At 42.0% G+C, this 12,793-nt stretch overlaps 1 protein-coding gene across 2 annotated transcripts in view; it reads right to left on the bottom strand.

The window, feature by feature from the left end:
- The window catches only part of PCSK2 (proprotein convertase subtilisin/kexin type 2), a 282,423-nt gene that overhangs the window by 115,182 nt on the left and 154,448 nt on the right, over positions 1-12,793 (bottom strand). For both annotated transcript variants that reach the window (XM_075527844.1, XM_075527845.1), the window contains one exon: positions 12,669-12,706. In XM_075527844.1, coding sequence (XP_075383959.1) covers positions 12,669-12,706 — 38 coding nt within the window. The remainder of the gene's footprint in view (positions 1-12,668; positions 12,707-12,793) is intronic.

The following is a 12,793-nucleotide window of genomic DNA, read 5'->3' as shown; positions in this document are numbered from 1 at the left end:
ATGGTTGTTTTTCAAAAAATGTTTTCCTCTATGTGAAATACAGGATAGGAAAATTCCTAGAAACAGTAACTGGGTTAATGGTTCTTTGGTTGTAAGGCAGGGGAAGTTGGGAAGAAATGGAGAGTTTACAACAATGAAACCAAGAATAGAAAAATGGTCTAGAATGGATTGTGATAATGATCATACACCTCTTCTTGATATGGCTGACCTATCAAATTGTATGATATGTGAATTATTTATCAATAAAAATTTAAAAAATATGCTGTCTGGTTACCACCTTAGTGCTCTAAGGGATTGGCTCTTTTCCACTCAGTCTTCTGGAACATTCTTTGCCAGTTATAAAAAGAGTATGTGTGAGTTATGGTGGAGAAGAGAAGGAAGAGGTAATTCAGGAACTCCACAAGAATAACACCAATGTCTTTAGCATTCTGGAAAGTTCAATTTACACTGTTTGAATGATAGACAAAGACCCGATGTTCATCCCCGTGACATCAATAATTATTATACTCCTGTGATTCCCAAACAGGTCTCACCATAACACCGTGATGCTAAAGAATGTTACTGTGTGCAAAACCCAAATAGGGCTTCAGGTTTTAATTGTTGGACCTGGCCAGATCTTTATCAGATCCAAAATGGACTAAAGAAGTACTATTTCAAAATAGGAACCCGAAGACAAGGAGAAAGTGAAACCGAATACCACTTCATTAGGTTCAACATATTATTACATGCTAGGAAAATTTTTCTGATGACAATTCAAAAACAATTGACCTGTCCTTTAACAGGAACTCCCAGAATGTCAAGTCAGATTCAGAAGAGAATGAAGAACAGAAGAGTTCATTGCTGATGTCAGATGAGTCTTGGGTGAGAGCAGGGAATATCAGAAAGAGGTTTACCTGTGTTTTATTGATTATATAAAGGCATTCAACTCTGTGTATTTTAATAAATTACAGATAATTGCAAATCTGGATATGGATAATTGAAATTTTCATTGCAAAGAATGGAAAGTCTAAAAATGCTGAATTGTGCTCATGAGGCCCTCTTCCATAGATGAAAAGGTAATCGTAACAGCAGAACAAGGGGATGCTTCATAGTTTATCATGAAAGATCCTTGTCAGGGTCTTGCCCTTTCATCAGACTTATTTAATCTGTGTACAAAGTAAATAATTTCAAGATGCTGGACTGGACGAAGGAACACAGCACCAGGACTGGCGGAAGGCTTAACAGCCGGTGTTTTGCTCATGGCACAACCTTGCTTGGTGAAAGTAAAGAGAACTCGAAACACTTGCTGGTGAAAGAAACGTGGAGAAAAGCATCATGCTTGGTGGGGCAGAGGGTCAATGAATGGCCTGACACAGTGACTGCAAGAAGGGGCTCAAACATAGCAATGAGCCGGAGCACGGTGCAGCACATGCTCTTGTATGTTGGCTGCTAAGAGTCAGAACTGATTGGAAACCACCGACAACAACAACAGGCGCACCATGTCCCATCATGACTGCGGCAAAGCCTTACTGGCAAATCAATGCTTTGTAAGATTCATCCACTTTCAGCAAGTCGCAGGCACAGCTTTTTGGTTCTGGTATAGAAACCCAAAGAAAAATCTATTGAAATACTTCACATCTTAGAAATTCAGGGAGTATGTGCTGATGCTGAAGAAGAGAATGGGGAAGAAAGGCAGCACAGAAGTCATTTTTCAAATATTTATTTGCAAAATGGCCGGTGACATGTGATGCAATATAAATCTAACTACACTACCTTCTGAATACGTGCGCTTGGTGGTAAAATACAAAGTCCTAGCAGTCTCATTAGCACCCACCCGTCCACAGTTAGGTCACTTACTTATACAATTCTGGACTAATGTTTCCTTGGGAACGAGGCCTCCAGCTGATTTTCCCATGAATCAAAAAGAATCAGAGGGCAATATCCTTGTGTTCAAGTCAATTAAATTCTTACAGGATCAGACAGATAGGAGATTTGGAGTAAAGAGTTGCTTTTGGTAGGCTGTTTTAAATCTAGGTTTCTTAAAGGAACAACTAATCACAATCCTATATCACTCAGCTGTTCAATATCATATAAATCAAGCTTCTTGATGAATTCACATGAATTGAGGCAAGAAAATAAGTCCATTCCTCATTTGGCATGTTGCTGCTCATTCTTCAAATGTATGAACATATTCTTTCTTCTTAACTTTTAGGGGAAACTTGGTTGTTTTTCCTGCTCTATTTCCATGTTAGGCTCTGTTTTTAGTCCTAGAACATGCCATGAGCACATTATAAGGTAATTATATAATTACAGATGTATGCCCTTACTGAATTCTGAATTCCCTGAGGGCAGGAACTGAATTTTTCACATTTTATAATCCAGGTCCCTGGTATAATATCTGGTATACAGCTTTCTTCAATGGGAAAAAACAAAAACTAAAAATTGCCTAGTTGAGCACTTGGGGAACATCACATGACCAGATTATTTTCCTTGTTTTCAACTGTATCTGTTTTCTATGTTTAAATAAGTAATTTCATTTCAGTTTAATAAGATTTTATTTTCCCCCATTTTTATAGCAAAAATATGTTATAGTTAAATGGAAAAAATTTTTAACATGCTGATTGTGTTCAGATGAAAGCCATTTACTGACGGCCTGTCAAATGCTTTTTAGAAAAAAGTTCTTGTGTCCCCATGGTTCATCCTGTCCTCTGAAGAGCTAAAAATGACCCAGCTAACATTCATGAGTGAAAAGAAGAAAGACAGCCCTGCTCTTCAAAAAGACACAAAGGTTATTTTAACCTCCTTGTTCGCATGCAATATTAATATGCTTACTTAAATATTAATAGGTCTTAGACCCCGTCGTGATCAATACCTCACGGCCTCTGAGTCACTCAGGGCTGGCAAACGCACACATTTCTCGACGTCATTCTTTTATTGCGGTGCCCACATGCGGCCCGGAGCTCTGGGGCACACTGGCTGTCAAGTTCAAAGCCCTTTCCTCAGGTGCAGTCTTGACAGCCGTTCTTCACACACAGCCACCTCTCGGGTCCATCAAAGGAATTGAAACAGGCTCATAGGGTGGATTTTTTCCTATCATAAGAACTTAAAGGACATCCCTAGGGCATGCATCATGTTCCAAATTTTTAATGAGACCAAACAATATAATTTATTTTCTATCGGCAACCTTATTCCCATCAGTCTTTGAGGTGTAGACAATACGGAAACAGCAGTTCGTTTTCTGAGTGTAGATAGTCTACACTGAAAACCCTACTATCCTCCAAATGTTCAGCTACGGGTCTTTTTAAAAAAAAGATTTGTTCTCCCATACAATTTAATAGTTTATTCATTTGAAGAATTGTGCACTAATCACCACAATCAATTTCAGAACATTTTCTTCTTTTTCATTATTAGCTCCTCATTTCTCCTGACCTCCCCTGCCATTTCTCTAAACCGAAAAGCCAAACACTGCCTTCGAGTTGATGCTGACTCATAGTGACGATATAGGACAGGGTTGAACTGCCCCTGTGAATTTCTGAGACAGTGTAACTCTTAGTGGGAGTAGAAAGCCCTATCTTTCTCCTGCAGCGTGGTTGGTGATTTCGAACTACTGACCTTGTGGTTAGCAGCCCAACATGTAACCACTAAGCCACCAGAGTTAGGTTAAAATCTAACATCATTTCATCTCCCTTTTGACCCATTTTAAAGTTGTTCCAGTTTTTAACATTCTCTGCTGTCTTTTTGGTTGAGGTTTTCTGTTTTGTTTTGTCATTGTCAATTTCATCTGTTAGTGTCTTCTTTGTGTCAGAAGGGAGATCAAATGGTATGATGTCCCAATTTAACCTAACTACTTTGGCCACAATCTACGTGACAGTATTCTCTATTTGAAAACAGTGTTATTCTATTGCTCTGTACAAATCATGAGGTCAAACCCAAAGGCAGTGGGTGGGAAATAGAATTCATCTCTTTAGACAAGGTCCTACAGAACACACGGCAGAAGTTGTAGCTCTGGGGATGAAGCAGCATCGGCACTAATGAAGTTGTTGTTTACATTTGTTGCACTCACAACGAATTCATGGAAAACTGGACCTTAAGGGGGCCCTGCGAATCCAGGCTTACACTCAGCACAAGACTGTGGAGCAACGTAAAGATGCTAAAAGATGGAGGCCTTCGTGCAAGAAGTGGTCTTCCTCTTGACTGTCTGGACTCTGCTGCTCCCCACTTTAATTTCTTGGGCCGGAAGAAAACCGCATTTGGAGAAGCTAGTTGCTACCTTATATTCTCTTTACCTCTTTTAGAATGGGCCCATGAACCTGGGCTGATTCTCAGCACAGGACTTTGGAGCTGCCTCAAGAGGCTAAAACATGGAGGCTCTTGTGTAAGAAATGGCCTCCCGCTCAGCCATCAGGGCTCTGTTGCTCCTCTCTGTCATTTCCTTGGGCCTGCAGGAAAACTTCTGGAATGAACAGTCGATACCTTACGCCCTCTTCCCTTATTTTAGAATTGGCTCACTTTTTGAATAGTGATTAATATCATTTTAGTAGGAAGATTGTGGTCGGGAAGATATTAGATCAGAAATTCAATGTGGGATATTGTCTTCATTAAATCCCTGGCCATCAACCTTATTTTTTGTTCTCTTGTATGTCATTTTTCAAAGTCTTTGATTAGGCTTTTGGCCAGAACTCTTCCGGTTTCTCCATCTTATCCCGATCCAGGTCATAAACGCTTTTACTCTTTTTATAATTCAGAGTTCAGAGGAGGGCACTGGGTGCTCAAGGATGTTACTTTGAGGACCGAGATGCACCTGACCCAAGCCCTACTGGTTTCAATTGCATCCTATGCTTGTGAAAGTTGGGCATTGAATAAGGAAGACTGAGGAAGATTCAATGCATTTGGATGATGGTACTGGCAAAGAACATTGAAAGTACCATGACCAAAAAAAGAACAAACAAATCTTTGTTGGAAGACGTACAACCAGAATGCTCCTTAAAAGAGAGGATTCAGAGACTTTGCCTCATATGTTTCAGACATGTTTTCAGAAGAGACCAGTCCTTCGGAAAGGGCATCATGCTTGGTAGAGTAGATGGCCGTGAAGAGGGGGACTCAATTACGGTGGTTACAACCATGGACCCAAACAACGCTGTACAAGGACCACGCGGTGCTTCATTCTCTTGTACACAGAGTCACTGTGAGTCAGAATCGACTCGATTGCACTTAATGCAGTCTATATTTTACTCCTACAGATGTACGACAAGGGAGCCAAGAATGAACCTCCGGCCGGCCCTAAAACCATCCACCCAAACACACCTTCTGGACATAGCTCTCAAGCAGTGATTGACAGGAGCTGGCAGATAACTCTGTGCCAAACTGGGTCTACACAGAGTCTGCCTGCTCCTCTTTCTAGTGACATTGCTGTTCTCCCCTCTGGGTGTTTCCTTCAAACCAGAACCCAAACCAAGCCAAGGCAAACACTGAAAACAAAGCAATGCGACAGACGGCTGTGACCCTGAGTCACGGGGACCCCATAGGTGTCAGAGATGAACTGCGCCTCCCATCAGGGGTTTTCAGTGACTTTATCAGAAAGAGGCCAGCTGGGTACCTCTGGATGGATTTGAACCTACAATTTTCATTTAGCGTCGGAGGGCATTAACTCTTTGCACTCCCCAGGAATGAACTATGTGCCTTGTCTTGGATCTACTTCTGAGAAAACTCAAAAGCTCAGAGAGCAGGTTTCTTTGGATTTTATAGAATCGTTAGTGTCTCTGTGTCATAGCAGCTTCCACAGAGAAGATTTTTGTCGGAAAGCAGATGCACCGCTGTTGTACTCATGCTCTGCACACTTTCACGTACACCATGCTCCACAAGTTCATGGAGAATCCTCCTCTATTTCACGAGTCACATATTCCCCCGTTTACCCACTGTGCTCATCACTGGCCTGGGAGCCGCGAGGTCAAGAGCATCCACCCCTCCAAATCAGACTACCCCTCTGCTGTGATCCAAATCTTACACATGTCTGTGCTGACCTGAATGCTACTCAGGAGCATATCTGGAAATTAGATTTCTCTTTCTCACAAGAAGCTGTGCTTGCATTAAACCCGAGCAGATCCCCAGATCATGTTCACTGAGAAGGAGGAACCCAGGAGGCTCTGATTTTAACATGGCCCGAGAGAGCTTCTTGACCCGTGGTGAATTACCCAACAAGCAAGGCAAACATGCTCAGCATGCTTACTGAGGATTTGTCCCTGTTGGGGATTAAACTGTTGAAAAGAGGCTTTGTTTCTGTAGGAAGGTGAGACAGTTAAAGTTTATTGGGCCAACCTGGCTGATAAACACATGTGAGATTAATTGAAGGGCAGAGAGCTAAATGGCTCAGCGAGTCTCGCCTTTCTAGTTCTCGGGTCTCTTTCTTTGTGATGGTCGGACCAGGGTGCAACTGCCTTAGCCAGTTCCTGATTCAGCTGTCAAGGTTCACTTCCTGCAAGACATCCCCAAGGAGAAGCCACATGGATCTACCCGGATGCAGCCCTGGGTGCTGGAGCAGCCACATGGAGACCCCTGCCAGCGCTGAGATGCTTACACGCTTACTGATTCGGCTTTCCTCCTGCAGCTGGTGTAATTGTGTGTGTTTTGTGAGGTGGAGGAGGTGCTGTGGGGTTGGGAGACAGATGGCAAGTCATGCTTAGAATCAGAATTTTTGATGTGAAAAAACCATGAAACTATTCACCACAGATTAGCATGTAGGCACAAATCAACCTGTGTTTACCTTGCTTACTGAGTAATCCAACCTTGTTCTTGGTCTATAGCTACCTCCAATTATTACCACTAGGATGGAAAAAGGAAAATTTCAATTATTTGGAATAGCGAACTTTTACAAGTGGGACTGGATTCCTCAGATTAAATTCAACATCCATAAAATGATAGAGTAATAATAAATAAAAGTAGCTAGTGTTATCAAAGGTTTGTTGAATTAAATTGACACTAATGATTTATATATTCATTTTCACTTTTCAAAGTGTCTTAACTCTAAGGTAAAACACCGAGAAATGACATTGAACAATTGATACATTCCTTCTCTTTTAACACACAGTATCATGAAACCTCAAAAATTAGTCTGCTTTTGAGAATGCTACATGTCATGTGACTACAAAGACATTTTTTGGTCTTGCTTGTAAACATCTGGTAGAGTTTTTACTTCATGGAAAATAATTAGCAACAGGGAGTTTTCTCAACACAGCACACCGTTATTTTAACCTTCAATGTATTTCATAGGCATCTTGTCTGCAGCAGATGTTTCCGTGCCCAGACCATGCCCCTTTGGCTGGATACCCTCAGGACCCTTGGGGAGCTCTAATGGCCAAGATCTGCATATCCTTGCCCAGGGTCAAGGGCAGCTACTCTGTTTTCTCCAGTCCAAAAGATAGGAAGTGCTGGGTGCGAACACTCTCGGGAACAGACCTTCAGTTGACTTCTGATGAGAGTCAGTATAGAAACACCTCGGGTTCATACTGCTCCTGCCTGAGAACCTTTGACCCTGTACTGCCAGAGTTCCCCCACAGGATTAAGCTCCAGTTGCCCCCTGACGTAACTGGCTACCTTCCCTTGCTGATTTCATTCCTTGTTCCTCGACTTAGACTCAATCTCGTATCAAGGCCTGCTTCCGGAGGAACTCAAACAAAGACTTCCAAAAGTACGTTTCATTGACAGCACGGGCTACCTCATCATATCCAAGTTACGAAGCCACTTACAACGGAGTGAGGCGCTCTGTTGGTCCTGTGCTCAAATAATCTTTGAGCTGATCAACTGGCTTCATTGCTCTTGGGCAAGTCTTTTTTACTTCCAATCTGCATGCTTCTAATATCAGTGTAAACTTTACAATTTAAAATAAAGAAGGTAAATGTAATCAGTGACTTGAAAGTTAGCGCTCTTAACTCTACATAGACCGAGAGAGGCACTGGGACTGGTAGGAACCTGGTTGTAGTTCTCTGTGAGATATTTGGACATTAAGTTTTCTTACCTATTTAACAGTATAGACATATTCCATAGGTATTTCTCTGTGTATGTGTGCATGTGTGTACGTATATCACTTTCCTCGCAAGGTTCCAAATATTTAATAAATGATGAGGGTTCAGATTGTTGTTCTAGATGGGAATTACCGAGATGTGCAGTTTTGAACGGAACGATTCATAATTTCTGCTCAATGCTTAGATGCTAGATCATTTGCTAACATGGGTGTTGTCAACTCATCTACAACTTTATCTGCTGAATGGCCATCAACACTCTTCTTTAAAAAATCATTATTATTTATTTATTATATTTTCACACTTAGATAAGGAGAACTCACTACTTCCTCGGGGGGCTAGTTCCATTTATTTATTATCTCTAGCCAACAGAGAGTTCTTCCTTAAATTACACTAAAATGTCCCCTCTGCTGTGGCAATTTTCATGGAGGAAATCTCCCAAACAGTTAATGCCTCATCTTACATGGAGACTTTGACATATTTTAGAGACGTACTTAATGCCCCACTTCAGTTCTCTTTAGTGTAAGCATTTCCACACTGTGTTTGGCGTTTCTTCACCACCTTTGTCACTTGTTATCTAGAGTTCTCCCTTTTAGACACCTTGTTGGAAATAGCCTAATTTTGTAGCAAATGAAGTGATGACATAATGTCCTGTCAACTTGAGCAAAGGGGGGGGTGGGGTCTAGCCTGTCAATCAGGTCCTAGTCAATGGTGCCTCTGTGTGGGCATGGCCTTCTCTTGAGGATTCTGGGAACTCCTGTCTTCCTCCCTGGTGGTGGGATACACACATTCCCTGTGAGACATTCCAGTTGACAAGCCAGATGGAGCAATACTGATGACAGCCAGAGGCCTGGAGCTGGGGGAGCCACGTGGAGACCCATGCCAGCACTGAAATGTGTCCACTGACATTGGATTCACAAGACTTTCCATCCATTGGCCTGTGAGCTTCCTGCATTCAGTGTCATTGCACGTGTTACATGAGTCTGAAGAGGAATTTATAGACTGGTATTGGACATATGGCTAATATTGGATTATGGACTTGATCTGGACTGGGTTGGGATATTTTCTTAATATACAATTATTCTTTGATATAAAGGTCTCTCTTGTACATGTATGAATGTCTATGAATTTGTTTCTAGAGTCAACTGGGACTAACACAGACATAGTCACAAGGTCATATTATTTTGCTGTTAAAGTCATATTTCACAACACAGGAAGAGTTCATTAAGTGGAATAGGGGACTAATGAATACATAAAAAGAGCCCAATTTGAAAAAAATTATACATGTACAGGTAGAAATGAAATCCCAAATATCTGTCAATCTGTAAAGAATGGTGCCATTGTGGCTAATTTTAAATGTCCCTAATGCATTTCCAAATTTTCTACAGTATGAATTTATAGTTTAATTGGGAAAAAATTTCAAAAGGCCTTAATATTCATAGAACCCATAGAGCGCTTCCGATCTATTCTGCAAGTTGCAGATTTGGGGGAAGCTGACACTTCTCCATTTGATCCTTCACTCAGATTAGATTAGGATTATTGACAGGTGAAGCACACTGTGGACGACGTTGGCCTGCAGTTCATCATAGCATCTGCAGATTTTTCTTTTCAGGTATCATTTACTATGTCTTTTAAACCTGGTAACTGGCACTGGGAGTGGCAGAAATGCCAGGGTTGTATGTGAGCAAGGAAGAACAACATCAGTCCCACGTAGATGGCCTTCCTGGGAGCTTGAAGGCATGAAGTCTTGGCAATTTGTGCAGGAAGGGGACTCACCACAGTCCGCTTTCCAGTCTGATTGGCAGCCAGCCCACTTTGAAGCCTCCTGAGTTGGGACAGGATAGATCAGCACTGCTTCACCAGAGCAGCGGCTCAATTTGGCTGTCTTTAATGAAGATGGAGGCAAGGATGGCCAGATTTCTTCTCATGTACGTTGGACATGCTGTCATGAGGGACCAGTCCTTAGAGAAAGACATCATATAAAGTGGAGGGGCAGGGATAAAGCAGAAGGCTCTTGATGAAATGGATTGGCACGGTGGTCGAAAGAATGGGCTCAGCTATAAGAACACTTGTGCTGATGGCACAGGACTGGGCAGTGTTTTGTTCTAATATACACAGTGTTGCTATGAGTCAGAACTGACAATGGCACCTCACGACAACAACAACAAAAATAACAACAAAGTAGATGGATGGGTACCTGAAGGCATAATTATTCATGTGCTTAGTTTCTAATAGAAAAGTTGGTGAATTTAACCCACTTAACCACTCTTACAGAATGCCCTGACAGCTCGACTCTGTTACATGAAGCGACTAGGATTCCCCTAGGATAGGCTTTCCCTGCATACAACAATAACCATGAAGATGACCATAGACCAGCCGAGAAAGCACCTGAAATCCCACGACAAGAAGGGAGATGCAGCTTGAACTAGAGGAGGTGACCCTGTGGGGCCAAACCTGCTGCCCTGCCTGCTCTTTGTAAGTGCCCAGCCACGTATTTGTGAGGAAGGCTACGCACACACCAGAACCTGGAAGGAAAAGTAAATTGTATGTGTCTTTAGCTCCTTTTTGGAGACATCTGTAGGGTCTCCAGCCCATGGGCGGTGAGGAAGGGAGAGGTAGCAGAGATGTTATCAGAGTTGGGAGCTGGGCCTACGTAGGGCAGCTGCTTACAGTTTGTGGCATTAGTTTCTAGGGAAGCAAAACAAACTTCTAGCAAGATGATTCTGAAGTTTTTGCCGGGAGAGGAGACAGGGGACACAGAGCACACCGTTCTTTATATGATACATACTATATCAGAAATGTGGAATCTATAATTCACAGGCAATTATTTATTGTCTTGTCTGCAAGATGAGTTATCATCTTTGGAACGTGGCTTGAATCTAACTTCTCTCAATTCTCTCTAAGGGTATATTATCTGAACTATGCCAACGAGGCATTTAGCATTTAAAAATTAACAAATATGCTCAGTTGATGCATACTCTTCTATGGTTATTAAACCCATGCATGGCATAGAAATGCAGTTTCTCACGATTCAGCAATTGTGGTAGTTACTTAATCTGTTGGCAATTTGAGACTGAAGAGCGAAGTGGTGGAGTTTAGCCTGTCAATCAGGTCACAGCTTGATGACCTCATTTGGAGGCATCATGGGGATAAATAGCTCGCTGGAGGCAGGACACACACGCACTCCCTGGGAGACATTCCAGCTGACAAGACACTTGGAGCTACCCTAGTGGCCTGAGCTGGAAGAGCCATGTGGAGACCAATGCCAGCGTTGAGATGCTTACAATGTCACTGGATCCACAAGACTTTCTACCTGCTGGCCTGTGATCTTCCTGCACTCAGCATCATTGCATGCGTTGCATGAGTCTGAAGAGGAATTTATATATTGGCATTGGACATATAGGCTAATATCAGACTTATGGACTTGATCAAGCTGGGTTGGTATGTTTTTTCAATATTTAATTGCTCTTGTATATAAAGCTCTTTCTTATACACATATGAATGTCTACGAATTTGTTTCTGTAGTCTACCCAGATGAACACACCAATGCACTAGCATCTCGCAATACACAAAGCACATCAAAACTCCTCATTGTGTCTACATTTCACAGTGTAGACACACAATTTCCAGGACCCAGAACGCTGATTCCTGAGCACTTTTATAGATGACAATGACACCATTTATCTCTTTGTTGTAAACCACACAGAATGGAAGACTACTTCGGAAATTATTAAATATGTCGAAGAAAATTCTCATTTGCATATAAAAACTATCTAACAGGCGCTCCTTCCACGTGTGAATGATTTCATAGCCGTTGGACCTGCACATTTCTGTGTTACCAATGACCACGATTTCGCTCAGTTTCTTAAAGTATTTGGAGCTATTTGTTCCTTTTCTAGTTAAATCCGTGCTCTCCTAAATCTTTAGCAAACAAAATTTCCTTCTAATGCCATGCTTTAGAGATGGCAAGAAAAGTATAGCTTAATTTTAGTTGGGGCTATTTTAAGTGAAGACACCAATGCCTGAATGCTGGGGTTCCTTTAAAGCAATCTCTTATTTTTCCAGTGGTGTGGTTTCATCAGGAGAGCAGTGTGCAATTTACTGGCGACATCAACACATAAACAAAAGCAAGAACAAGGAGCGTGTATGCTTCCCGTCTAGCAGTGTGCATGGCTATTCTCTTAGTGCTTCTTGTTTGTAGAATACACGAAACACACTGCGGAAAGTGGGGGTAGAGCAGCTACTAGCAAAATACAACGATGAGATAAAATCCTTGCGTTGCTACTCTCATTGTAATGTGAGCTGTGTGCTCAGGCCTTTTGTCATTGGTTTTGTCCACCAAGAACCTAAGCACCTCATTCCCATCCCTATATTTCCTGTTTCTGGCTGGAATTTAGTTAAACCTCCCGGTCTCGGTCTTATTTACCCATCTATCTACACATCCTCCTGCCCCTCTGTTCTCTCAGGCTTTAGGTTCTCTTCTTTGTGTCTCACTAAGTCATCCGTCACTGCACTTGAGCCTTTGGATTGAACTTGACTCTAACAAGGACAGTTCCCAGTGTGTGTGTGTGTGTGTGTGTGTGTGTGTGTGTGTGTGTGTGTGTGTTCCTAATAATAAGGTGTCAGAACACGGAAGTCACATACATTTCCAAACAAAGATCAGCTTGTACTTACGTAATTAGAGGCCAGGTCTGGATGGAGGTAGTCAATCCCTGTGAACAGACAGAGACAGAATGGGAATCCCAGATTAACATCTGCCAAGGGAGTCCCAGAAAAGCTGCTATAGACAGTCCTCTCTT

Source organism: Tenrec ecaudatus, chromosome 12 (assembly GCF_050624435.1).
Source record: "Tenrec ecaudatus isolate mTenEca1 chromosome 12, mTenEca1.hap1, whole genome shotgun sequence".
Lineage (NCBI taxonomy): Eukaryota > Metazoa > Chordata > Mammalia > Afrosoricida > Tenrecidae > Tenrec > Tenrec ecaudatus.
This window is presented reverse-complemented; position numbering and strand designations above follow the sequence as displayed.